The 26,931-nt window shown below is 39.9% G+C and overlaps 2 protein-coding genes across 7 annotated transcripts in view; one reads left to right on the plus strand and one right to left on the minus strand.

Annotated features, from left to right (window-relative positions):
- The window catches only part of ATP8A1 (ATPase phospholipid transporting 8A1), a 106,836-nt gene extending 90,752 nt beyond the window's left edge, over positions 1-16,084 (plus strand). For all 6 annotated transcript variants that reach the window (XM_066631770.1, XM_066631769.1, XM_066631772.1 and 3 more), the window contains 6 exons: positions 658-714; positions 1,756-1,863; positions 7,893-7,981; positions 8,550-8,642; positions 9,781-9,866; positions 11,202-16,084. In XM_066631770.1, the coding sequence (XP_066487867.1) occupies positions 658-714; positions 1,756-1,863; positions 7,893-7,981; positions 8,550-8,642; positions 9,781-9,866; positions 11,202-11,299 (531 nt within the window). In that variant the 3' untranslated portion in view covers positions 11,300-16,084. The remainder of the gene's footprint in view (positions 1-657; positions 715-1,755; positions 1,864-7,892; positions 7,982-8,549; positions 8,643-9,780; positions 9,867-11,201) is intronic.
- Positions 16,085-21,280: 5,196 nt separating this feature from the next.
- On the minus strand, positions 21,281-26,520 carry SHISA3 (shisa family member 3). The gene is made up of 2 exons (XM_066632916.1): positions 26,247-26,520; positions 21,281-21,735 (listed from the first exon to the last, which is right to left on the minus strand). The coding sequence occupies exons 1-2, from the start codon at positions 26,518-26,520 to the stop codon at positions 21,281-21,283; spliced, it is 729 nt and encodes a 242-aa protein (XP_066489013.1).
- Positions 26,521-26,931: the final 411 nt, after the last annotated feature.

A 26,931-nucleotide genomic window follows, 5' to 3' on the forward strand; every position in this document is an offset into this window, starting at 1 on the left:
CTCTTCTTGATTAAATAATGGCCCAGTGGCATACTGGGGGGGGGGTCCATGGGTGCAACTAGTTCTGGGTGGCATGACAGGGGCCGTGGCATCCCAAGTGTAACCCACACACGCCGCTTCCATGTCTGGAGGCATTCTGAGGGCTGTAGAGGCTGCAGGCAACCTCCCCAGCACTCAGAAGACCTTCTGAGGCCTCTAGAGGGCCTTAAATGTCACGTCCGGTTTTTCAGGAAAACTGGAAGTGACATTTTAAGGCCCTCAGAAGGTCGGAGGCAGCACTTCCAGGCCCTGGGGCAGCACAGTGTCCATGACCACATCTGTTATGGTCTTGGATCTTTTACATTTGAACTTGCACTGTCTGATAGCATAAAAAGTCCTTTTGGTTTCTTGATAGCTTCCAGAAGCTTTCTGTGTTCCTTTGCAAATGCCTAAAGTCTTTATTAAACCTATCCACCTCACAGGGGGAGGTGCTACTGTTGGAGGAAAACAACTCAATAGGTCCTTAGACTCATAACTAGCTCCACAGTTCATGGCTGTCACCTCTGAAATTGATAAGCTGTAATATGGAATCATGTTAAACATGTCCTTTTATTTTGAAACTTGATATTGCACACTATTACATTGGTTCAAAAAATAATTGGTTTCTCTTTTTTTCAGTTTGTAGTTATAACTGTGTGCTTAAAAGCAGGTCTAGAGACTTCATATTGGACTTTGGTAAGAAAATTCTTGTAAAATTAATGTTTTAGAATGTAAATAAAATGATTCATTTGGATTTACACTAATTCAGGTAACAGAATAGTTACCGATCAGTATTTTGTTTCTTTATTCATATTTTGGACCCAAATTAGACACACCATTTTCTAAATGCTTTCCACAAATTCTGACAGTCAATAGCCAAGAAAAAGAATCAACTGAAGCGGTGACAAATTTTGGAATGAGAGTGAAACAAGGGTCACTAGAGGAGGAGGAGGAGGGAGTAAATCATATCCCCCGCTTCCTCTCATGCACTCTTCAAGGAGAGCACATGAGAAGATGGAACAGTGGCTGAGCAGGTGATGAACGTGGGATGCAGGGCACTCCATTTCAGTTTGTCACCTTCCTAGAACACCACTCACTGCAGTTATTTCAGTTGGCCTCCTGGTTGAGCCACCTTAACTAGGCATAGGGTGGGGCCCTTGTGTGGAAATGGGCCCCAGTATGTGTCCCACTAGGCCCCAACTCTGGAGCCCCGGTTCTATTGTAATAGAGTACTGCTATGTGGAATTTATTGTGTGTCATTGACTAGGTCCTGTGATATCAACAGTGATCAGTTACAGTTGCTATGTTTGCACCATTTTGTGACTTTGGGAAAAAAAATTATGTTCTTTTTGAAGGGTCTATATGCTTTTTCCAGCATGGGAACACTTATAAAGATTTATTAAAAAAAAAAAAAGAATAAAACAAGTGTTGGCTATGTTACCATTTTCTTTTCAAGTTACACAGATAAAGCTCTCATATACATTCGTTTCAGGGAGTTCCCAATGCATCCAGAATGGTATTTTAATAGAACTAGGTGATAACTAACTTCTACTTATATGAATACTGATATGAATACAGCAGCACTATTATTCTTAAAATACCTATTTATAAGCAGTAATTATATGGTTCCTTTATAATAAAAATTTCAAATGTCTTGGAACAAATATTTTCTCTGACATGTACAACTTAGTAGACATTCGCCTGATAACAGACTTTGTTTTTCGTTCTTTTTTCCAGTTTAGCCATATAGCTATATGGGGAAGCATTGCACTGTGGATAGTATTTTTCGGAATCTACTCTTCAGTGTGGCCTCTCCTTCCTATAGCACCTGATATGTCTGGGGAGGTAAAGTCTACCTTGAAACTGATTTTTAAGTTTATACATATAAATGTATTCTGGTTTTCATTTCAATCCAGATTGGTCTAAGAAACTGCCTTACAACCAGTGTTAAACAAGCTGTATCTCTTTGTATCTGCTACAAACAACCAGATACAATCATTACAGAAAGCTTGTTATAAGAGTGTAACATTCTAATGTAGAGCATATTCAGTGTGAATCTCTTGATTACTTGGTGTGAATATAGTTCAACTTCTTTCTCTCTCAGTTTTTAGAAGGAAGCACTCCAATTCTGAAATACAGGTGGAACCTGTTTATCTGCAGATTTTCCATTCCTGGATCTGCCTCAACGCAGGTCCCTTGGACCTGCATTGAGCCAGCTCCACCTGAGCCCTCCAAAGGGGACCAGAGCTATGCTCCATTTCCCTCCGGAGGGCTTTCTGAAGCCCACAGAGGCAGTGCGTGTCTGCCCGCTGCCTCTGCAGGCTTCAGAATGGCCTGGAGAGGCAAAAAAATACGACTTCCAGTTTCCCGGCAGTGGAAACTGGAGGGAGAAAGGGGTTGAAAAATCATGGATTTTATTATCCATGATTTTCTGCATCAGCAAGAGGTCTAAGAATGGATCCCCTGCAGATACTGAGGCCGCACCTTTTTTATGTTTTGTTTTTCCCTGATATTCTGAACTTTTTCTTTAATTAACTTGTGAATCACATGTGCTCTTTCATATAACGTGCGGCTCTCAGAAACGTGTTGGCTAAGCTTCTTTTTCCATCACAATTAATACAAAAGGTAAATAAGAAATTTTCAAACTTTATAATTATTTACCTAGTATAAACTGAGAGTCCATTGGATTAAAACATATGCTTAATGTCCATGGTGAATAAATGCTTCTAAATATTGTGGCTCCCAAACATCTGAAGTTTATTGTATGTGGCTCTTATGTTAAGCAAGTTTGACCACCCCTGCTCTATAGCAGCTTTTCTCAAAGTATTTCCTAGGAGCCCTGGGACTCCCTAAGATCCGTTCGGAGGCTCCATGAGCACACCATAAGCAGCCGCCATCTGCTTGGTCTTGTGCCACTCTGTGTATGCACCGGCCACTCTATGTATGCTGTGGGGCTTCCCGAGACTCTGCTTGTGTGCCAATGGGGCTCCCCAAGACTCAATTTCGGAATATAAAGGACTCCAGAAACTGAAAGGTTTGACAAGCGTCATGCCCCTATAGCAACACTGCTCCCTGAAGCCACACCTCATTAAGTCAAACTTTTTAACTTAATAATTCCATCTCCCAGGTTCTCTTTCCTTGTTTCATCCTACATTTAATTTTGCCCTTCACCCAGTTACAAACCACCACAACTCCATTTCTGTTGTAAATGTTTTAAGAACATAGTATCCATCAATTCTCCTCAACCCCAAGGCAAAAAAACCATTTTCCTCATCTATCTTCGTTCACATGATAAAGGATTCATCAATTTTCCCCTAACCTGTCCAGGAAAAAAACCAAATTTCCTCCACAAGACAAAAATTCATCAATTCTTTCCCACCCCAGTCATTTTCCCCCATCACCTTTGGTCACCTACTGTATCATCTGATGCAAGTCATATCCACTACTATCCTATAAGGTGGGGGGCACCCAACTTACTCAGCTTTGTGTATCTCTTCCAAGTTGGGGGGGGGAGGAGTTATCCACTACTTCTTTCACTACTAGGTCACTAGCACACCACTGCTGTCATTGTGGCCACTGAGGTGAGAGGAAACAAGCCACCTAGCAGACAGATTTTTTTTGCTACTATGCCTCTCTTCTTCTTAGTTTAATCTGTGCTGCAGTACCATGCAGGTACACAGGCTGCCTTTCCTTCTTTGTGCGCCTGCATAGTATCGCAGCATGAGGTGCACTTGGAGGCATAATGCACTGCCCCAGCACCCAGGGTAGTGACATCATGTGACATCACTTCTGGGTTCTCCCCAGAGGAAAATCTGCTCGCTGCAGCAGCTTCGCACCCCCGTTCCTTCTCCTGTGGAGGCTCCCCTTTGAAAAGGAGGAATGGAGGGCATGAAGCCACCAGTACCTTCTCCAAAACTAGGGTGGAACCCATGCGCCCCCCCCCTTTATGCTGGGATGCTGCCCAGTATAGGTGCCACTCAGGCTCCACCCCAGTTACACCTCTGGTTGCACTGAGTCTCACTGCCCCTCTTCTTCTCCTCTCAGTGCTCTCGGTGGACAGAACTGAGTCCAGATTTGCCAGATACTGCCTTGTCACTTCATCTCTTTGCTCCTCTGTGCACTTCCACAGAACACCAATATCTGGCATACTTCTTAATAACAAGAAATCATTCATGTGCCATATGAATCACAATGATTGCTTAGCTCAGGGGTGTCCAGATGTTTTGGGATACAGCCCAAGTTACATTTTATAAGTGGCTTCACTAGACAGAGGAAAAAAATGTGTACCAAAAAAAACACCCTGCTGTGCCATACTTACATTAATTCATGTGTGAATTGTCAACATATCAATAATATCAAAAAATCAGTTCAATTTTTATTTAATTTATAACACAGTTTCGGGGTACAGGATTAGTGAGAGGTAGGAGTCGGGTATAGAACCACTTCCCCTGGCTGTCCTGGCTCCTCACTGTGAGGAGGGGAGACTTTCCCAGCCGTCCATACTGCACTGCAGACATGCATTTTGTATGTGATCCCTTCCCCATCCTCTTGTGGTTTGGTGTCCCCCGTCACTATGCAACACCATTTTCAGCATTGCAGAATTTCTCAGGGAGTCCTGAAGGAAGGCTGTAGTTTGGAGACCCCTGGCTTAGATGAACTAAAAACGGCTTTTGGAACCATCTAACTCTGGAACTACATCCATAGTTAACTTTTGGCTTATTTTAAATCTATACTCAAACACAAAAATGGTTCTAATTGTCTCTTTAAAAATTTTCAAAGTTATACATTTCAATTTGATCTTTGTGTCATTTGCTAATGATCCATTTCAGCTTTTTACCATGTTCTTGCGTTAAATACTTGTATTATTCTGAACCTGTGCAGCTTTTCCTTAAAAGGATGTGATTAACAGAGAAATTTAGAGGTGAACGCTGTCAAAACTTGGCAGCTTCTAAAAACATAGAAAAGACTTTCTATGTCGTTTACAACATCAATTAATTGGAATTTGTCATTTTCATTTCTGGTTATATATCCATGGGAGCCACTTTTGCAGTAGATTCCATTTGGGTTTCACAAGGCCTAAAGGGGATAAGGCAAAGGAGATGGTGTAGACCACAGATCTCATATATTAGGAAAAATGTGTAAATCAGAAACGGAGGCAGAAACAATCCATCCCCTAAACAGGCTGCCCCTGTTAGTGTCATTGTCTAAAACAGATCAGTTTGCCATTTCCCAGCTGACCTTCCTGTGTGCAGAGAAATGTGAAAAGTTAGAAACAAAAATAGTTTCTACAGAGTAAGGAGGGAGCTTTCTTGTACAGAAAGGAAGGAAATAGCTCAGTGGGATTTTATTTTCTTCCCTCTTCATCCAAATATACAAAGAGCTCTTCTGTCCTTAATGTGAATGTCGGCTTTAAATCTTTTAGTTTTGGATTAACTCTGCAAAAGAAAAAAAATCTGACAGGCTTTCAGATATGACGCAAAAAAACTTTTCCCCCCCTCAATTCATGTTGCTCATTTGTAAAGCCAAAGGCTGGATTGACTGAATAGTAGGCTCTAGTTGTTCCTTCATTCATAGTTAGCATTACAATAGTCAGAATTAACATCCTAAGACCTACATTATCACTTCTGCTGTTTCACCAAGGAAGGTTTAATACAAGGTGGCTAACTGAAGGATAGCTCTTTACTCTATCACTCTAACCTTAAAAAGTCATTAAGAATAATTTTAAAAGAATAATTTTTAATTTTAAATAATTTTAAATTGCTACTTAAATCCATCTCTTTCCGTTTTTATTTTTTCTGTTTATTCAGGAATAAACTTGTTTATCAATAGCTTATTGTACAGCTTCAGCCTCACAGCATTTGCCTAGGAGTAGTGGCTTTAAAAATTGCGTATATGGTCAACCATGTGAAAGGCTGCGTTTTCCATTATAATCTTTATAAAACTTTTCTTACCTTGCTTGTGTGTAGATTCTTCGGAAGCTATACACCTGATATATAATTATACTTTAGTATTTATATAGTAATATATAGTATATATTTCTCTTGGTTAAATTCTCCCTTTTGAATTTGTGACATTAAATATCTGTTCTTTTCATATAACTGACCCCACTGCCTTGACTGTTCTTGCATAAGCGTGCATAATAATGAGTACATGCAAACTTTTTAAAAATTGCCAAACAGCAGCTCCCCAACAGAATCACAAGTTGCTCTTTTTATATTTGGTAAAGTTTTCATTTGAGTAGAATAATTAGCATATTGTTGCTCACCCTAAGCCCTCGGGACAGAGCTTCAGGTCCAATGAATAAACATTGGCTTGGATCCCAAGGTTTCCTCAATGTGCTCAAGGTCTCCTCAACTTTGTTCATGCATGGGGGGTGTTACTGATTCCCCCCCCCCGCAACTACAGCCCCCCCCCCCGCTCTGCTTTGCACACTGTTCCACCAGATTGGCTTCTGGGGTAACAGCTTCGCCATGTGTGGACAACAAGAGAGCTTTCCACTCATACAAGGGAATCTTTGTTTCAGGCTAATAATGCATCATAGGATATTGCCATTCAAAAGTTTTTAAAAGCATAAATCCACAGGCATATCTATTGCTTATTGTTCTCTGAATTCGGTTCCTATTTAACTGAATCTCAGTTTTCAAATTATATATATATATAAATCAAGAGTACTTCCAGTTCACTTAGAATTTGGTACACTGTAGTTCAGCAGCCAAACTAAAAGTACCTGTCTTTTTCCGTCTCCATAACTAATAGCAGGTTTGTGGGGCAATTTAACTCAAGAAAATAGCATGTGAGCCATGGCTCTCTTGGGAGTTATAGAAACCAGAAAGGGGAGTCACAGAATCTTTGTGAAACACATTCCCCCATACAGTGTATAGGATTGAAGACCTAATGGGGAGCCACGGCCAATGACCCACTATGTCAAGGGAACCGCCAGCTGAAAAAGTTCTGGAACCACTGGCATAAGGGGAAATCCCCCTCTCCTGCTCCTACCTGGATTCATATTGTCCCTCAGGACTGCTTTTATAATAGTGAAATGTCAGGCAATACAGTGAAGGATCTCCTAACTCATGGATATCTTGTCCCCAAGAAATTTTACGAGGCCAACACATGTTTTACTTCCTTAAACGTTACACCAATTCCTGGGTATATTTGGGGTGCCAATTCCAGAAATGGCATCTGTTTTCCCCATCACGTGTAGTTTTGGAGACACGGCATAGCCTCTTTAGTGAATGGTTCAAGCAGCTTCCTCATGAGGAAGCCTACACCATGGCTTCCTCATGAGGAAGCTGCTTGAACCATTCACTAATGAGGCTATGCTATATCTCCAAAACTAGACGTGATAGGGCAAAATGGATGCCATTTTTGGAATCGGCACCCCAAATTCATATCAAACCACCATAAAGTTTGGGAAAAACTTTTCTGACCCTCAGTTTTGTAGGCCTGTGTTATTTGGAACTCCTAAAAATGGGGCGTTGGTAAGTCTCTGCTTCAAAATAGGAATATGAAGTGTACTTTCAAAGGTTATGGTACCATTACATTAGCCTTCTTCCCTGATGGATGGTGAGGAAGGCATTGTGAAATTTAAAATAGCAATTGTCAATCAACTGTCAACTAGCAGTGCACAAACTAGATGGACTTTGTCTAGGTGTACAGGACTGCTGGGGGTGGGGGGAACATTGCCAGGCAGCCTCCTAAACCCTTAAAGGAGATGACCCCACCACTATGACTGAGATGGTTCATCAGTCATCTTTCATTCTTTTCTGCTGGGAATTGTGTAGATAACCATTTTCCAGCCATATTGCTTAGCATCTTCTTAAGTGTTTCATAGTTTATGTGTTTCAGTAACACCTTTGTTTATATCCATATAGGCAGCTATGTTGTTCAGCTCTGGTGTCTTCTGGATGGGCTTACTAAGTATTCCCATGACAGCTCTGATCTTTGATGTCGTATATAAAGTGTAAGTGTAATGCTATTAATTTAATGGCTCTAAAAAATGGAATCAGTACGGTAATTATTTTTAATAACAAAGGCTTTATTTATGTTACAATCCTATGCATACTTACCTGGAAGTTAGTTCCACTGAACTTAATGGGACTTACTTCTTAGTGTTTGTGCTGTAACCATACTAAGTTATGACCCACCTTTATATTACAACATTTATACAAATTATGAAGATTTTTCTAAAATAACTTGTAACATAAAATGTAATCTGATAATACAGTTCATATAAAATGTGACTGCAAAGGAGTTATATCTCACATTTGATGGTTTTTAGGCTGAATGCTTTAGGAGTCTTTTCTCCAGTTCCTCTAATAGTAAATCTTCAAAATTTATTTGTAAACTATACTGTCTGTAAGTTACTGAAATACAATGTTTATATACATTCCTTTATGACATTTCTTTTGAATTAATTTTAAATAATGAACAAAACTGATTTTCACATTGTTAAGTTCTGTTTTTGTTTCTCACAAATTCAAGGACAAGAATTCTATGTTTAAAATATCTGAAAACATTTTTCATTGCAGAGTCAAAAGAGCAGCATTCAAGACACTGGTAGATGAAGTTCAGGAGTTAGAAGCAAAATCTCAAGATCCAGGAGCTGTTGTTCGTGGGAAGAGGTACTGTAATACCTGTAGCCTATTTTTAGTTAATTACTCTTCCTACTTTATGATTAGAGCCCCACCATTTAACAATTTGTCAAATTAAGGTCTTGAATATAAAGTTAAGAAGCAAAGAGGAAGCTATCCATCTCTGAGGACCTCAATACTTAGTGAAGGTCATTTTTATTTACAAAAGTGTTTTTCTACTGAATTCATTTTATTCATTTATTGTGATTTATATCCCACCTGTCCCTCCAGATAAATGGAATGCTCTACATCAGATTCTAGTGTAGTTAAGCTGACTGTTGCAGATGAAATTAAATTCTTCTAGGAAAAAAAAAGTTCAACTTTGTTATACATTGGTCCCATTTACCGTGGACAGGTTTGAAAGAACCATGCAGTTTGTTCTGCATGCCCAGGAATACTTTGGGCTTATGATTATTAAAGAGTACGGCTCCCCCACCCCAATATGGCAAACTACTTTTGAAACTGAAGGGGCTTTCAGACATTGGGATAGTCCATGGGAGTTCAAATGAAATTGTTTGAAGAAGCACAGGTAAAATGTAAAAGGAAAAGAATCTGAGTTTGCATTATGCAGCAGCTAGGAACTATGAGCATTGTGGACATTTATTATTCAAAATCAAATGAAAACCTTCTTTTAACCTGTCTCTCCTAATCCAGTGGTTTCATAGTTCAAATTGCTAGGACATAGTTCAAACTGAATTTGAACAAATTCATAGTTCAAATTCAAACCACTTCAAAGAGCAGTGGTTACTGGCACCCATCTGATGGTTATGTATGTTTTTGTTTCTGTGATATATATCCTGTAATCCTGTTGTTGGCAACCTTCAGTCTCGGAAGACTATGGTATCGCGCTCTGGATGGTGGTTCTGGCACAGCGTCTAGTGTGGCTGAAAAGGCCTGTAATAAGTAGGAATGTACTGAGTCTGTCTTGAAGAATTACCTTATCAGTATAAAACAATTTACTTTAGAACAGTCACTTTGCTGTTGGTAAAGTTTGCATGCATGTGGATGGCACGCTGTAAATAATGTATTATAAACTCATGTAGCTAATTTGTCAGAACCCTGCTTTAGTTCCTATAGCAAATTGAATGTTTCAACTATTAATGTATTTGACAATTTTTTCACTTTCTAGTTTAACTGAAAGAGCTCAGCTGCTGAAAAATGTCTTTAAGAAAAACCATTTGTATCACTCCGAGTCTGTGCAACAAAATTTGCTTCGTAAGTATTTAGGGACTTGTATGAATCTATGAATCAAGCACACATTAAAAAAAAAAAGTAGAATTGCAGAGTTGAAAGGAACCCAATATTCTGTTGAAACTTTTGTGTATGTGTTACCTTTGTATTTCACTAATGGCCCAATTCTGCAAGTGCCTTCTGTTACCAGAACTAGTGTAAGATCCTTTACAGCTGTCACAAAATGCAGCATACCATTTCTTGTAGCTGAGCCACTGCCTCAAGAGGCTGCAGTGGCATGCCAGCAGTCCGTCCACGTTCCCAGGCACCAGTAAGTGAACATGGGGGAGCGTAGAATGGGGCGAGACTCATGCAGGCAGCAGAAGCTTAATCCCGGGAAAGGGAATAAATGCTTCCATACCCAAAGGAGATCTCTTGGACTTCCCCTTCCTCAGAATACAGCACACACTCCAATGGCATGGCTGCATTAGTGGGGAGAGGGGTTATATGATAGGATTGGGCTATTAGTCATATTTTATTCCATTGTTTTAATCATGTGAATCATAACTATTACTTTTAACAAAAAGTAAATGGAAAAGTGAAGGAAACCACAGTGGTATTCCTAGGGGAAGCAAGGGGGGGTAAATGCCCCAGACTGCCACACCTCAGAAGGTGACACCATCTTCCTCGCTCCTCAGCGCCATTGCCCAGGCCCTCCCAATGCCTTCTGAGGTCTCTGGAAGGCCGAAAATTGCTACTTCTGATTTTCAGTCAAAAACCAGAAGTAGCAATTTTTGGCCTTTCAGAGGCCTCAGACGGCATTTGGAGGGCTGGAGAGGCAGCGCACAGCCTCCCTGGCTCTCCAAAGGTCCCTGGCTGGCGGGGGGGCGGCACTTGGCAGAGGGGTACCCTACAGTCGTGGCCCGGAAAGGCACAGGGGCCAAGATCACCAATGCAAACCATATCTGGAGTCATCAACGGGCAAAAATGTAATAGAATTTTCATGCAATCTTGAAACTTTATTTTGAAAGAGAGAGCATGTGTTTAATATTTATAATTCCATTGTTTTAATCACATCCAACAATTCCATAGAACTATGGAATTCTATAGTATTCCATAACTATGGTAATCCATAACATGCATTACAGTAGAGTAAGATATAGTATGAACCCTAATATTCATTATTTGAATAATAGTTTTTTTTCTACTAACTTCTCTTTGTAAAATCAAATCACTACTCTATACATGTTAACGCTACCCCAACATAATGTCTCTTAGTATTTTGGTGTTTAAACCGAGTATTTTTTGAAAAGTTGAGTAAAACTAGAACTATAGATGCTAGGCTGTGATTCTCATTTCAGTTTGGCTTTATGCTTGCAGATGGCTATGCTTTTTCTCAAGACGAAAATGGGATTGTTTCACAATCTGAAGTAATAAGAGCCTACGATACTACAAAGCAAAGACCTGATGAATGGTGAAAGAGAACAACACTGCAGAGCTCTTGTACTTGCCATAGTAAGGCAAACTAATAGATCTTTTCTGGGTCTGCTAACAAGGCCCAGTAACAGAAATTTAGAGGAAGATGTATATTGTTGTTCTTATTCCCTGAAGTTTGAGTTCATGTATTGAGTAGACATAAGCACTGTGCGACTATACTGTAATACACCATCTCTAAATTTTTCAAGAAGTTTGCTCGTGGATTTTGTAACCAGAAAATCCTTCAATCTTTCCAGACTGCTTACCTACAATGAGGCTGAATTGGTTTTGTTCCTATATCTGGAACATAATGAACAGTCAGATTACCCATCATTGCATACACTGGCAACCATAATCTTTGCAAAGGTCTGTAATGGTGAAGTATATATAGTACAGTTTAGCAAGCCTTTGATTTCAACAAGTGCTAAATAACCATTTTAAAAGACATTAACTCTTGTGATGAAGTCAGATTTTCAAAGCAAGGCATTTGTAAGAAAATGTGTCAAACTGACCTAAAAAAGTTTGCCAAAGAAGTTCCATAAGATGTTTTTCATTTTAATAAACACGTGCAGAAATGTTAAAGAATGGCATTGGCAGTGTTCAATGTGATTTCAGAACTGCATGCTTGATATTCTGTACTTGAAAGTTTTACAATAATGTGAACCTGATACAGGTTGCTTTTTATTGCATTTGTTTTCAGATCTGTGATCACTCACACCTTTGGCCTTATATAAGCCTTCCTTTTATTCTTCATGTTTATTTAACAGAAATGTGTACATTTTAATACAGCAACCATTTTCTAAGTAAGGAGCATACGTCTTTGAGACTTCTTTGAATTATAGAAAATTACTGCTCTGCCTTATATCCCTACCTTGTGCTTAAGGACTGCAATCCAGAGATACTTCCACAGAGGAAGGGGCTGGGTACAAGGATGTTTCTATGCCACCACACCTACACATATGATGAGCACTGTCATTTCTGATGGCACTGATTTCCTATCAGGGAAAGAGAGGAGAAGGGGGTGCCTTGATTAAGCTTCCCTTCCTTTATACTGATGTTGAACAGTTAGAAATAACAAAGCCAAACATGTCTTTGACTATGGAACACTGGGTGTGCATACTGTGAAGGTTTTTCTCCCTGTTGCATATCTAGGATGTAAATCAGAATGATGTACCATACACATAGAAACCTGTGTCCAAGCATAGATTGCTACTGTACTGGGGCACAAATGTTTGAAAATGCTTATTTTTATTTAAAATTAGTTTGTAGAGTATTTTTATTTGCAACTTGCTTAAAACAAAGTAAAACTGTGGTGATTTTCACATTCTAAAACAATGTGGAACAGGTGCCATCAGTTTAACACCATGCTATACTGTATATTCTATTTGCACTGTAAGATAATTTATTATTGCTATCAAATACATTCACTATGTACAGCCCCAAATTTGATTTAAATTAGGTTATGGTGAAGTTTGAGGATTGCAGCCAATTAATTGTTCTATAGGATGCTTATGAATTAGACTGACAAACAAAACAAACCGTATTCTAATCAGTAATGTATGTCCTCCTTTCTCACAACCCAAAATATTTTTAATTGCTTTTAAATATGTCACTGTGTAAAATAAGGATGAGAGATACATTAATTGCAAATTAACTTTCACTCTACTTTGGCTTTTAAAGGCCATTACATCAGTTTTTTAAAATATAGAAGATTCCACCTCTGACTTGAGTGCAATGTTCTACCTATCTAAAGATATATATTAGTATTCTGCTAAATGCAATACTGCTGTGTCATGGTTCCCACATTTGGTCCAAGTTAAAAAGCCATGTATAGTAGAAACTCTGTATTTATTAAATGAACTAGAACATTTCATATATTTGTTATGTACAGTTCAACTCACTCTTACTGGCAAAGGCACTGTTATATCTTTTTCATTGATAATTGTTAAAGGGAAGATAAAACGGAAGGAACCACCACCTCACAAAGATCTGTCACTAATAACAGTCCCACTTGCAGCCACAAATTGCCCTCAGACAAGCTAATGTAGGCATAGATAATGAAGGAAAACAAGGAAGGCCTAATCACTTGATGTAATGCAAGGGAAAAAATTCAGGGTGTGTAGTTTCTAAAACTTTGTTCATGGGGTACAATCACTATAACAGATTTTCCAAGTGAACAATCAAGTGGACAGTTAAAAATGATTATCTTCTTACATACTTATAATACAGTTATAAGCAATGCATATTTTTTTTTAGAAGAAATGAATAAAGAGAGACAGTAGAAAGAAGTAATTCAAGAAAAACAATGATTTGTTCCTGTACTTCCCTCCTGGGGTCTTTCATGGCCTTGGACAGAAGTGATCATCTGTAAAGTGGGCAAGGCATATCTTTGACTCGGCTCCCACAACTCAAATACAGTTCAGAAGCATCATCTACACCACACAAATTATGGGAGCTGGATGCAGGTGTATATCCCTACTCCCTGTGCATGAAACAGTTGTTTGCATGCATATAAATGATGCAGGGGAATGATCTGCATGAAGTAATCTCACAGAGATGGTCCTTACTGGAGCAAGGTGAAGGCATAAATATTGCATTATCAGGAAGTGAAAGTTCCATGACTGTGGAAAAAAATGAAACACAAAAGATATTCATTTTATCTCTTATCTTTGCTGCCAATTAGGCAACTATTAGCACATTTCCTTGAGCACAGGATTTTAAATTGGCGGTGATACTGTTATATCTTTTATTATTTTTCTTTGAAAAGAAGGGTAACCTCATCACAGTACAGCTTATTCAGCATGACTTTATTACACTTTTAAAGCAGAGTCCCACATTTTAATTTCACTCCCCCTCCTACCATTATCGTTAACTCAAGTTTGCTTTTTTACATTTTTTCACACTGGATGTAATTCTATCTAATAGCAGTCAGTATTAGAATACATGTGCTTTATAAAAACAGTGTGGCGGTTGTCTATATGTACTGGCTTGAATAGTTCAAACTTTTTCTGATATTTTAAAATTCAACTTAAATCTTTTGAGTTCCTAAAGAATAAATGCCCAGATTTATTTTTTAAAAGATAGGTAAGGTCAACAATACACGGTATTTGCAAACATACATTTCATAATAAAAAACTATAGAAGTGGTTTATTACATTATAATATAGACAATTTGGAGCCATTGGTTAGTATACATATATTTTACTCAAATTACAGTAATTGACTATAATGTACTACTTGTTTTGACATTTTAAACTTTTACAATTCTCGTAATTAAATCCAGAAAGAAAGTTGTATGTTTTGTATGTATTACATGTATTGTATAGTGATTTCAAGCTAATGTCAAAAGATTTTCTTCATTTGATCGAAAACAGTGCCATTCAGAAATCAATAGAATTTCAACACATCTGTACTTTAATTATTTGTGAGAATGTAGTACTTAACTGAAACATCAGCTAATTGAAAACACTTTGAGAAGCCATAAGTGGACTTGTTTTTCTTAGTGTTAGATTTATTTTTGCAAACAAATTTTGACAAATTTCTAGTTAAACAACTTTCTAGTTGTATAAAAATAGAGGAAATATTTAAAGACATAAGGAAAGATTCTTATTGCACAGTCTCACATGGAAGACATCTTTTTCATCCTTTAAATAATTTTAGAATTACTTGTTGAAGAATTGAATCATATATTTAGCCTGCCTCCCCCTCCTCTTTTCTCTACTGATTTATGTATTGTGCAAAAGCAGGTGTTTAATAAAACTTACCAGTCTGTAGGCATGAGTTACTACATCACAGTGTGAATCCAAACTGATGCATGCCTTTGCTATAGAGCTCCTTTTCCCCTTTGTTTAGAAACAAGCATCAAATTATGTGTATCAAATAAGCAAAAGTGTTGGATAAACAACTGAATTGACCAGCTTTATTTTAGCAGTACTGAATGTAAACCCAAAAAAGCAACTGGTGTTGATAGCATTCCAAAACTTGTACAAGATCCATTAAGTAATTAAGGCTGCAGTCCTGCACACACTTTCCTGGAAGCAAGCCCCATTAAACACAATGGGATTTACTACTGAGATGACAGGCATAGGATTATCCTGTAGATACTTAGTTGGTATGACTATAGAGAAAACTGAGTTGGGGTCATCTTGTGTTCTATAGGTTGTTTCAAAAAACACTTTTGCAGCCACTCAATATTTTGTAATTGCAGAACTGTGAACCAAATGTGTAAAAGTTAAATCATGTTTCAGTGTTGTTTTTTTTCTTGTCCTACAATTGAAGCCATACTGCATTAATACTGGTTTTCTACTGCAACTTGATTTTCATGCTGCTGCGAAAGGCAGGCACTATATAAAAGTGTAAAGACTGCATTCATGGTAAAGTAGGGCTTTCCAGCTCCACTGAACCATTACTGCTGAAACTACTGTGGAAATTGTGAAGCTGCATGAATGGAGAGATTGACTCAGTGTTTATGGTAGTTTTTCTCAGGTTTAGTTTTAACTGGATGTTAAATGCACTGTTTTATAACGTTATTAAATTTTAGTAATATATTCAGTTCTATGCAGTGTTACATGTCATAGGCATTTTGTGAATGTGCATGTTCTAAACTGCAAATTTTAAATGTTTTGTCTTTTGATTGTTAAAAAAATAAATCTTGCCATTAATTAAATTCTGAAGTTTTGTCTGAATCTGGAAGCATTTCTCAAAAGCCCACCTCATTATTCCAACTCTGAATCAAATTAATTCTGTAGATAAAACCATCATAATGTGAGGCCACGTTGCTAATCAGACAGTCTGTAATTTTTATTAAACAATGGAAAATAATTGGAAGTCGCTTTTTTTGTCAACATGAAAAACTACTGTGAGTTAATTCCTTTACTTACAGATTACACTTGTATACCACCTTTGTCTTAATACATTGAAGACAGTCTACTAATAAGACAGTACAAAAGAAATGGGAAGAGAGAGAGAGATACACCAATTCAGGTACTGAACTTTACATGGAAAAACTAAAAGGGATCATTGGGCCCCCTATGAGAAGATGGAGTGGGCAGAAACAGCACTCTAACAAAACTATTCAATAAAGGCAGCCACGGAAGAGTGACTGAAAGGGATGAAAACTTTGTATAAGTGTAATGAAGACAATATGAAATGCTAGCATGCAGTTTGACAGCCAAAAGATGATTTCCCATGGAAGAATAACCATTTGCCTAATATTTAGACCTTTATAAGTATGCCACTGATGCATGTAATCCAGTAATCACCAAGTTGTATATCAAAAAAATTAGTCATGACTAAGCACCATTGAAATCAACAAGACACTAACTTCTGACTGAAGCCTCATTAATTTCCATGAAACTTAATCATGACTAACTTTCTGTGTATACAAGCTGTTGTGTATATGGAGTCAGAACTGGTCAGAATTTAGAAATGGAAGGCGATAAAGCAGCACATCACTTGAAAAGTCAGGGAAGTGTATAAGAAAAATAAATTTGTCTGTGACAAAAGTCTAGGTAAGTTTTTAAGAAACCATATTCTGGTCCCACTGAAAATAATAAATCCGTATTTTTCCCCCTTTTAATGGCATATTCTGCAAAAGTTCTGATGACATCCAGTCGGTTATGTCAGAATTTACTTGTCAAAAAGCTATTTACTAATGAACATTTTCATCCAGAGTCCCAGGATATTTGTAACATCTGGGATATGATATGTTGGTAATGACAACTTGTTTGGCCTTTCAAAGTAACCTCTGCCCCCAAAACGGTTATAGCAGAATCAGCAAGCAAAATTTTAACTAGACACAGGTTTTCTCCTGCTCTTGTGCACTTTTATTTACAATAGTTAGTGTATTACCAGTTTTGAAGGATTTTGGTCTACAAGGATAAAACTCCAAAGTTTTAAAAAGATAAAAAGTTATAATACCAGTTGATATTTAGAAATGCCGTAAGTAGAGGTATTTGTTTCCAGTGAGTAAGATAGTTTTACAACCAAAGTCTTGCTGAACACAATGGGCTTACTTCTGAGTACAATAAATAACCCTGTTTTCAAACACCTCTAGCCATAAGCTACATATTGCTTGGTTTTAAGTCTAACAGAATGCAAAGGTAGGTGTTCACAACTGAAAAATGCATCTTTCAAGCAACAAAAGTTTATTTTTTTAAAAAAATCCTACTGGGGTCCAGCAACACCATTGATTAGTTCAGAAAGTCCTATCCCAAACGTTCAGGCTCAGTCCATTTTTACTAACATGTCAAAATGGTGGATGGACAATAACTATTGCACTTGCATTATCTTTGAGGCAGAATAGTCTTTAACAGCCTCCCTCAGATACCTGGATGCCTCTGGCCCCACCCCACTATTTAGTTGACTACACCCCACTATTTAATTGACTACAAAACTCAGACCTTCTCTATCCCCACCAGATAACAGATGAAAACTGCAAAAGACGTCTCCAAAGCATCTCGAAGCTCCACTCTGCTACTGGGGACTGAATCCAAAGATGCCCTTCCACATGCAAAACAGCATGACGAGGAGGGGAAATAAACACTATCTCTAAATGTTTGTGCAAAGCTTACAGAAGTCTTGCATGACGGAACCACACCAACTTTTCTGCCAGTGGTCCTTCAAGCATTTGCAGAGCACCAGTAACAGTCCCTCCACTGGCATTTCTTGGAATCCAACCAGTAGATAATGTTGCTTCTCAGGCAATCTACATTCTGCAATACCAATTGCTATCATTGGATTGGGAGAAGGTATTTTAAAGTAGGAAAAAATAAGTTCTTATTCTCAGTTTAACCAAGAAAAAGGGGCTTCCTCAGGCCTCAGAATGCCTTATAAAGGAAAAAAGACACTTCCAGTTTCCCTTGGAAAACCACAAGTCACTTTTTTTGTGTTCCAGGGCCATTCTGAAGCTCATAGGCCACAGGTGGATGCCTACAGCTTCTATGGGGTTCAGAAAACCTCCAAAGCACAGTTCTGGTTGCCTTTGGAGGGTTCAGATGGGGCCAAGTCTGGCTCAATGTGTGATCATTCATGTTACTTCAGCGCTGCCCCAAGCCCCTTGCCAAATTAAGCCCTGGTTAGGATTCCTTGGCATAAATCAGCCACAGAGTTCATTATATTTAAAATGTATCAAGTTAAAAGTCTTATACTATCTACATAGGATTGAAGAGTCTTGAGCACTTTGTACAAGTTTACAGGACTTCCACCAGCTGTGCAGGCTGTCCAAATTTTGCAAGTCCTCCTCCCCCACTACAACCCCCACTCCCTGCATGCTATTTTGGCAGGTCACTGGACCCCTCAAGGGCATCTTTTCTAGGAAGTTCCAGGAACATAAGCAGAACTCCCATTATGATTCTCCAAATTCAAGTCACTGAGTTTTCCTTTCAGACTAAATCCTCATTCTGGGAGGTAGAAATGCCAGCACTATGTGTGTTCCCAGAACAAATTCAATGTTGAACCTAGAATCCAAATAAAATAGTTATCTGTGCACATGTGTATGTTTCACTTCCTTTCTTGCTATATTTTTGGCTAACACAGGAATAAGAGCAGAAAAAAACATTACTTTAATTGGGCATCCTTAACAGATGCAACTGCTATCCCTGTTTGTGTGTGTCTATTCAGAAAAAGTCCCACTCGGTTCAATAGGTCTTAGTCCCAAGCAAAGAGGCATACAACTGAAACCTTATTTGAAAGAATGCTAGTCCCATTTGTTCTAATGGAACTTGCTTCCACATAAACACTTAAAATTAGGAGGCAAGATGTTTATATAGCTTTTTAAACGATTTCTGACCATTGAGGTACTTCTATAAACATTAATGTAATCTGAATTTCACATTCTAACAGACAACTTTGTAACTTTAGAAATGTAAAAATAACAGTAAAGGTACTGTAAAAACAGTAACCTACATTTTATTAATTTAAAAATATAGACATTTGTCTTGAAACTTCATACCTAATTTATGATAAAATATATATACACATATTAGATAACCAAATTATTTCAAACACAGAGTTTTTATTGGAATAAAACCTGTGATTGCAAAATAGGTGTTAATGTTGTCAATACATTTTAAATTACTATTTTAAACATTTTATATACAGTAGTGCTAATTTGACAAATAAAAAAAAATTTAAGACCACTTTGCTGACCTTTGCTTTCCAAGCCACAGATCACAGCACTCATAATAAATACATTCTTGACCCCCCAAAAATATACTTAAGGCTAATACTATTTTAGCATTTTAATGGTTTACACAGCATCTGTGAAATTATGGTACAGTTGATAAGTTTTATTGCATCTTGTATTATTTCAGGACTGTCAGAAACTTGTCCTTAGTCCTTGTTAAAAACTTATTTAGTATTAAAAAATTCTGCTCTCTCTTCTTAATACACTACTGACAACCCAGTTGTAAAGAGCTGCAGGCAGGAATCCTATACACACTTCCCTAGGAATAAGCCTTAATGGAACTTACTTCCAAGTAGGCATGCATAGGATTAGGCTCACACTATCACCACCAGCTGCAGACACAGCCATCTTATGTTATGGATGTTGCACCAATGTGGTTGCCCATACAGGTACGTATTTAGAACAACCCATCCAAACTTCCTGGCACAGAGAGTTCTAGGACTGAACTGTTAGCATTCATATTTCAATGTTATATAACTTTTAATAAGTCTCTGGGACTGATAGCCATTAATCACCTCTTTAGCTTGCAATTTTAGTGCCCCCAGCTTTCAATTCCCATTAATAAAACTATTCCCACTATAACGAGCAGTACTAATTCTGTAAAAGTTGCTTATACAAGCTTAAACATGTTTATACAAGCCTCCGCATTATTTTTAACAACTGGAGTTGTTAAAATCAGGGATACAATCTAGTCAAGTTGACCCATTTCTGCTCAGCCCACAGGTGTACACATTTGGTCCCTGTTGCGTTTATGCAACGTTGGGAAGAAATGGCTTAAGCACTTAAATGCTACAGTATTAGACACACCTGGGAGCAAATCTCATTGAAATAAACAGTACTTAATTCTGAGAAGACATGCCTAGGATTGCATAGCAAGTTTCATTGACTGAAATGGGAGAAAGCAGTCATATAGACAAAGTTAGCACATGTCAAAATCAGTAATACCTGCAGTGCAATCTTAAATTCATTCAAAAGCAAGTCCCATGCATTCAATGAGACATACTCTCTAAAACATAGTAGCATAGCTAGAGGGTGGGGGGGGAACTGTAAGTACTGCAGATGCCACAATGTGATGTGTAAGCGGCCCCTCGAACTCGCTGCCTGGGCAACAGCAACACACAGACACTTGCCAAACCAAATGGTATCTCAAGTGTGTTGGCACTGCTGCCTGGAATGGCTCTAACAGAGAGTAGGAGAGGCTGCTTACATGGTGCATTTCAGCACCGGCAGTCCTTATGATTTTTGCTCCCCTCCAGCTGTGCTACTGTGCATAAGACTGAAATTTGCTCAACTTTGGCTAGACTCTGCCTATTACTGAATGCTACCTAACCTGTAAATATACTTTCCCAACAATTTGGCTGCCTAAGGCTGCAACCCTATCCACATGTTCCTGGGAGTAAGATCCATTGAATAAAATGGACTTACTTCTGAGAAGAAAGGCATAGGATTAGACCCTTAATACCTATGTCTGCAAGAGCTCTGCTCATAGCATTATATGCATACACTGAGAACAAGACTTTAGCCAACAGCATGAGATTGCAGTGGTCAGATGATTCTTTTTGGGAGCACTACTGGTTTTAATTGGCATTGGCTCAGGATACTGTACTTCCAGCTATAAGCTGAACGCAGATGTTTAAAACCAACACGGTTCTTGACTTTGAAAAATAGTTTCAACCTTGAAATAGGCCAACTCACCCATTCACATGATTTCCAATCCCACAGCCAGAGAACACATCAATGAAAACTACATGGAACGGGAGTTTAATTGTGCTTCTGCAAGTCATTGTTTTGAAAACGTTCATCTCTGGCTAAAATCTGGAACATTCTTCCCCATCACAGATGGCTCCGCGTGTAGAGGATAGGAGAAAGAAGGAGCAGACACCAAAAATCCAGATGGTTGAGAGAGAGTGACAGAATGGCCTGTTTGTACACAGCCTGCCGTATACGGTGGGGGTGAAGATGCCACTATGCACCCAGATTCTTGCCTAGCGAATGAAAGCCTGCGGATGGAGCCAGCAGTAGAACTCAAGCTAGTCGCGGTACTGGATTGTCTCGATGGAGTCCTCAAGCTGGTGGAGGTCAAGATCATTGGCAAAGTCTCCATCTGGTAGCTTCGAAGAGAGAATCGTATTGGCTGCTGCAACGTGTGCTTCGGTCTTAAGCATGTACAACAGTAAACCGCCACCAAGGAGCCCACGAAAATGAAGGCGATAAATATTGACCCAACAATAAGAAACGGGACATAGATGGGTTCTGAACAAAAAAGAAAGAAAAAGTTACCATTCAAAAAAAAAAAATCTACCAGATATACTTTCCCATGAAAATTTTATGAACAGCCAAATTATCATTATTTTCTTCAGAATAAAGGGCATTTCACAAAGCTTGTGAATTGTCATGATCAGTACAAAGGGATTTTATTGCGCAACATTGTAACTTGTGCATTTTAGACACAAACCTGCAGCTAATCATAAGTACATAAATTCGCCTGAAGTCACTGAAACCTAACTTAACTTAGGTTAAGTTAAGTTAACCAGTTAAGAACTTAACCAGCCACAGGACTGAGCCTTTTGTTTCTGTACATAGAGAACAAAAATCTCTCCAGGGCAGTTTTAAAGACAAGATCCGACTCTCATTTAGAACTTTAAGTCAGTCAAAATCCACTCTTCTCCATCTGGAAGGCTTCCACTTACTGATTCTACTAGGTTGAAACAGTTCCTAACCACAGTCTTCTATGCTGGGCACTACCTGACTGAAGTTCCTAAATTACTGTGGCAAGACCATAACCATATTGCAAATTGAGCCTCTACCATGCCATCTTTCTCTTGTTCTTGCCTCCTGTAATACTGACTAAAAAACAAAATAAGTGAAACTCAGAAGCTAGCTCGTTGTTTTCTGCTATTATCCTCTCTGGTTATGTTTTCCCTTATTGGATTTAATTAAGTTAAATGCTTTATGAACTGCACTAGCTGAAAAGTAGAATAAATATTTTTATTAATTATTATTATTAATAATACTTATATTCCATTTTTCAGCTAGTGCAGTTCATAAAGCATTTAACTTAATTAAGGCTGCAATCCTAACCACATTTTCCTGAGAGTAAGCCCCACTGAACAAAACAGGACTTACTTCTGAGTACACCTGGTTAGGATTGTGCCCTAAATCAGGGGTCTCCAAACCCCGGCCCGGGGGCCAGATGCGGCCCGCAGCAAGCCTCTTTCCGGCCCGCGGCCAACCTCTTGTCCCCTAAAAGCCTCTGGCCCACTCAACTGAACATGACCAGAACTCTGCTCAGATTGTGTCTGGAGGGTGTTCTGAGGGCCAGAGAGGTTGAATGAATGAGCCCATTCATTCTTTTATTCACTCATCTAAGTTCCATCTCTAATTTATTTAAATTTTATATTTAAATTTCTTTTCCAGCCCTCTACACCACACCGGATATTTGATGCGGCCCTCTGGCCAAAAGTTTGGAGACCCCTGCCCTAAATCAATCTATGGTACCTCATCCCCAAAGGGCTCACAATCTTTAAAAAAAATGCAGATGAGACACCAGCAACAGCCACAAGCAAAGACATGATGCAGGGGTGAAGAGGAACAGTTGCCCTCCCCCTGCTAAATACAAGAGAACACCACGTTAAAAGGTAGTTTTAAAAAGGTACCTCTTTGCCTAGTTAACAAAGATGGATCCAACACAGTTACCTACCTTTTTATGTGTTACTGCCAACATCTTTCTTTCTTAGAACTTGTGGAAGGTCCCCAAATTGAAGTGAACCCTTGATTTAATGGACTAACGGGGAGGGGTTCCGTTAATGCCAAAAGTCCACAAAATTCAAATGACAATGCACATGAGCACAAATCATAAGCCTTGTTTTTAATGGAAGCAGACAAGAACATCCATAGTCTGTTAAATCAAGGTTTTCGTGTACTGGAAATTATTAAAAAGTTCCAGTTCCTAGATCCTATTGTACTTGATGGGACTCTAAGCAGAATGAGCCAGGCTGCAATTCTATGCATACTTGGGAGTAAATCCGATTCCATTCAGAGAGACCTGCACACAAAGATGCATAGGAATGGCCTATATGAATATTAGACTGCATATTAGATTGCATGGATTGCAAACTTGCTCAAACTTCTTAAAGGCTGGTTTAGGAGTAGGAATGGCTTCTGGTTTAGCAGGCACTTGCACTGAATTTGCTCAGCAGCAACTCCACGTTCCTTCATATATAATACCCGATGCAAATTTAATCCTAAAACAGAAGATAAATAGCACATGCTGAGTGGGGTACCCTCTTGTGTGCTGAAAACCCTCCCATTTCCCCAAAGATTGATTCTGAAAGTTCAGGAAAAAGAGGCCCAAAGCAATCGCCATAATATTGTGTCTTCTTTTCATGCTACATTAAGAAATTATTTGGGGGCAGTGAAAGTTCACAGAGCTTTGTTCCAAGGTTTGCTTTTAAACCCATATCCATATCATTGCTCCACATAAGTCAAGCAATACCTTTGAAAGGCAGCCAGCTATGTGCCTTAATATGACATATTTGTGTCTTATTAAAACTTGTCCACCTATTCCTAAAAAAACAAGACTAGAGAGTTAATATGAAGTCCTCCTAGTAGAGTTCAGGAGCTTGGCTATTTATGTACAACTGTCCCTTTTCTCAGCTGATTAAAAGCATGAAATAGTCAATATGGTCTCAGGACTTCATATTTCAGCACATTTTCCAAACCTCCTGCTTAACGGGTGAGTTACATTACAGGGTATCCTTTAGCTGGAATTCTAAAATATGGAGTATTCCAAAATATGGAATACTCCATATTTTCTGAGTGCCAACATGACTTTTTTTTTACTTTTTTGATTAAAGAAATAAAGTCACAAGCCTTGATTTAGGCACAAAATTAAAAATGTATAAAGTTACCTACAGGCTACATGTATAAGGGTATATGACAGATACATGAATATTGAGTTCAGACTTGAGCCCCATCCCCAAGATCTCTCACTATGTCTATAAGCAAGTATTCTAATATACGGAAAAATTTGATATCCAAAATGCTTTTGGTCCCAAGCACTTCAGAGAAGGGATGCCCAACCTGTATGAGCATGTGCATGTTTACTCTGAAGTAAACTTTTTCACTGACTGTAGGAGGGCTTACTCCCTAGTAAGTCTGCACAAGATTGCTGCCTAAGAACCCCAGTGGCCTTTACTTCCAAGTAAACACAAGCGGGCTGGCACTTGCAACAACAACTGGTAAAAGTGGCAAAAAAGGGCCAATTAACACAGTGATGTGCTAACTGATCTGGGTCCTTCCGTTCCGAGACAAATCTTGAGCCGGGATCCCCCAATGGCAAATTTTCCTTCATACAAGATTCAGGGCCCAATCCTATCCAACTTTTAAGCACCAATGCAGCTGCAATGCAGCCCTGAAGTAAGGGAACAAACATTTCCTTACCTTGAAGAGGCCTCTATGACTGCTCCCCCCCAGGATGCAGTGCATGCCCCATTGGTATGGCTTGCATCAGAACAGCAAATATAACCAGGATTGGGCCCTCAGTTTGTTAAATAGGGCAGTGTGAGAAATTTTGACCAGCACAACCTTTGGCATGATTTCTCAGTCCTCTTTCATGAAACTTGCTCCTGTGCAATTGTGCCTAACTTACCTGGGAGTAAGCCCCACTGAACACAGTGGGATTTACTTCTGAGTAGACATGCACAGGATTGGACTTGTAAGACTGCTGCACTTCTTAGACTGCAGTCCTAAACACACTTCCCAGAGGGCAGGTCCCTTTGAACTCAATGCAACTTACTTCTGAGTAGATGTGCCTAGGATTATTCGTTTTAATAAAGCACACCTCAAGGCAGAGAGCTCTGCATTTCCAAAACTCTACATCCTGACAAACTTGCTGCCTCTGGAAAGAGCATAAACTTCATCTAGATTTTCTTGGGAGAACTGCTATCCAAGAGCCCTGAACTCACTGCAGGTCTCACAGAGATCCATGGAAAGAGATCCATGCAACAACCATGCTCACAGACTGCAATCCCTGTCACACTTACCTGAGAATAAGCTCCATTTACTACAATGGGATTTACTTCCGAGTAGATATTGGTAGCTTTGAGCTCTCAGGCTGCAACCCCTATTCACACTTAGCTAGCAGTAAACCCCATTGACTACAATGGTATTTACTTCGGATTTACTTCCCCTTCAGAACCATTCTGCGTAGTGGGAGCAAAAGAGAGTCCAATGTCTCCGAAGGGGAGGGTTTACTTGCAAGCTGCGGGGAGGCTCCCTACAAAACTTAGTGCTTTGCCCCCCCTAGCTACGCCACTGTCTAGAGTAGCCCAGCAGGGAAACCAGGCTGCAATGTCATCCACACTTACCTTGGAGTAAGCCCCGCTGTCTTACCTCTGAGTAAACACGCCTAGGATTGGGCCCAGCCACATCAGAGCACAAGCCTATACATGTCTACTCAGAACTAAGTCCCATGATAGTCAATGGGGCTTACTCCCAGGGAAGTGTGGACAGGAGATTGCAGCCTCAGAGTCCAATCCTATGCCTGCCTACTCAGAAGTAAGCCCCATTATAGTCAACAGAAAGTGTGACTAGGATTGCACCCCTACAGCCCAAGTCTCTCCATGCCTACTCAGAAGTAAGTCCCATGATAGTCAATGGGGCTTACTCCCAGGGAAGCGTGGACAGGACTGCAGCCTCAGAGTCCCCTGACAGTGCCCGGGGCTCACTCGGGACCAGTCCCACCCGCTCCCTCCCGCACTCACGGGCGCCGGCGGCGGGCGGCCGGGGCTCCTCGGGCTGGTTGGTGCAGCCGCCCTGCTGGAGGCGCGCGTCGGCGGCGGCGCAGCAGTAGCGCAGGGCGCAGGAGCCGCAGCAGATGGTGGCGTCGGGGGCGTCGAAGCGCTCCGGGCAGGGGAAGCCCTCCGAGTACCTGCCGTGCGCGTCCAGCCAGCCGTGGCAGTACTCGCCGCCGCCGCCCCCGCGCCCCGCCAGGCAGCAGCCCAGCAGCAGGCAGCAGCGCAGCCACCCCGCGCCCATCGCCGCCGCTGCAGAGGGAGGCTCGGCCGCGCACTGCACGGGAAGGGCTGGGCGGGGACCCCCGCGGAAGGGAGTGACGCGGCGGGGCTCCCCCGACGGCTCCTCCCCCCAGGGCTCTCCCCGCCGCCTGCCCCCCCTCCTCCCCAGAGCTGGCTGGCTGGGGGAAAAGGTACCCCCGCAGGGCCGTAGCTAGAGGGGGCCAGGTGGGCGCCACCCCCCCTTACCTGGGAGTAAGTCCTTGGGACTATCCTGGGACTTACTTCTGAGCAGACATGCATAGGATTGACTTTAATGAGACTTACTTCTGAGTAGACATGCATGGGCTTGGGCTCTATGTTTGCAATCCTATCCACACTTACCTAGTAGTAAGCTCCATTGACTGTCATGGGACTTACATCTGAGTAGCTCTGA

The sequence above is a fragment of the Tiliqua scincoides genome, chromosome 6 (genome assembly GCF_035046505.1).
Source record: "Tiliqua scincoides isolate rTilSci1 chromosome 6, rTilSci1.hap2, whole genome shotgun sequence".
Classification (NCBI taxonomy): Eukaryota; Metazoa; Chordata; class Lepidosauria; order Squamata; family Scincidae; genus Tiliqua; species Tiliqua scincoides.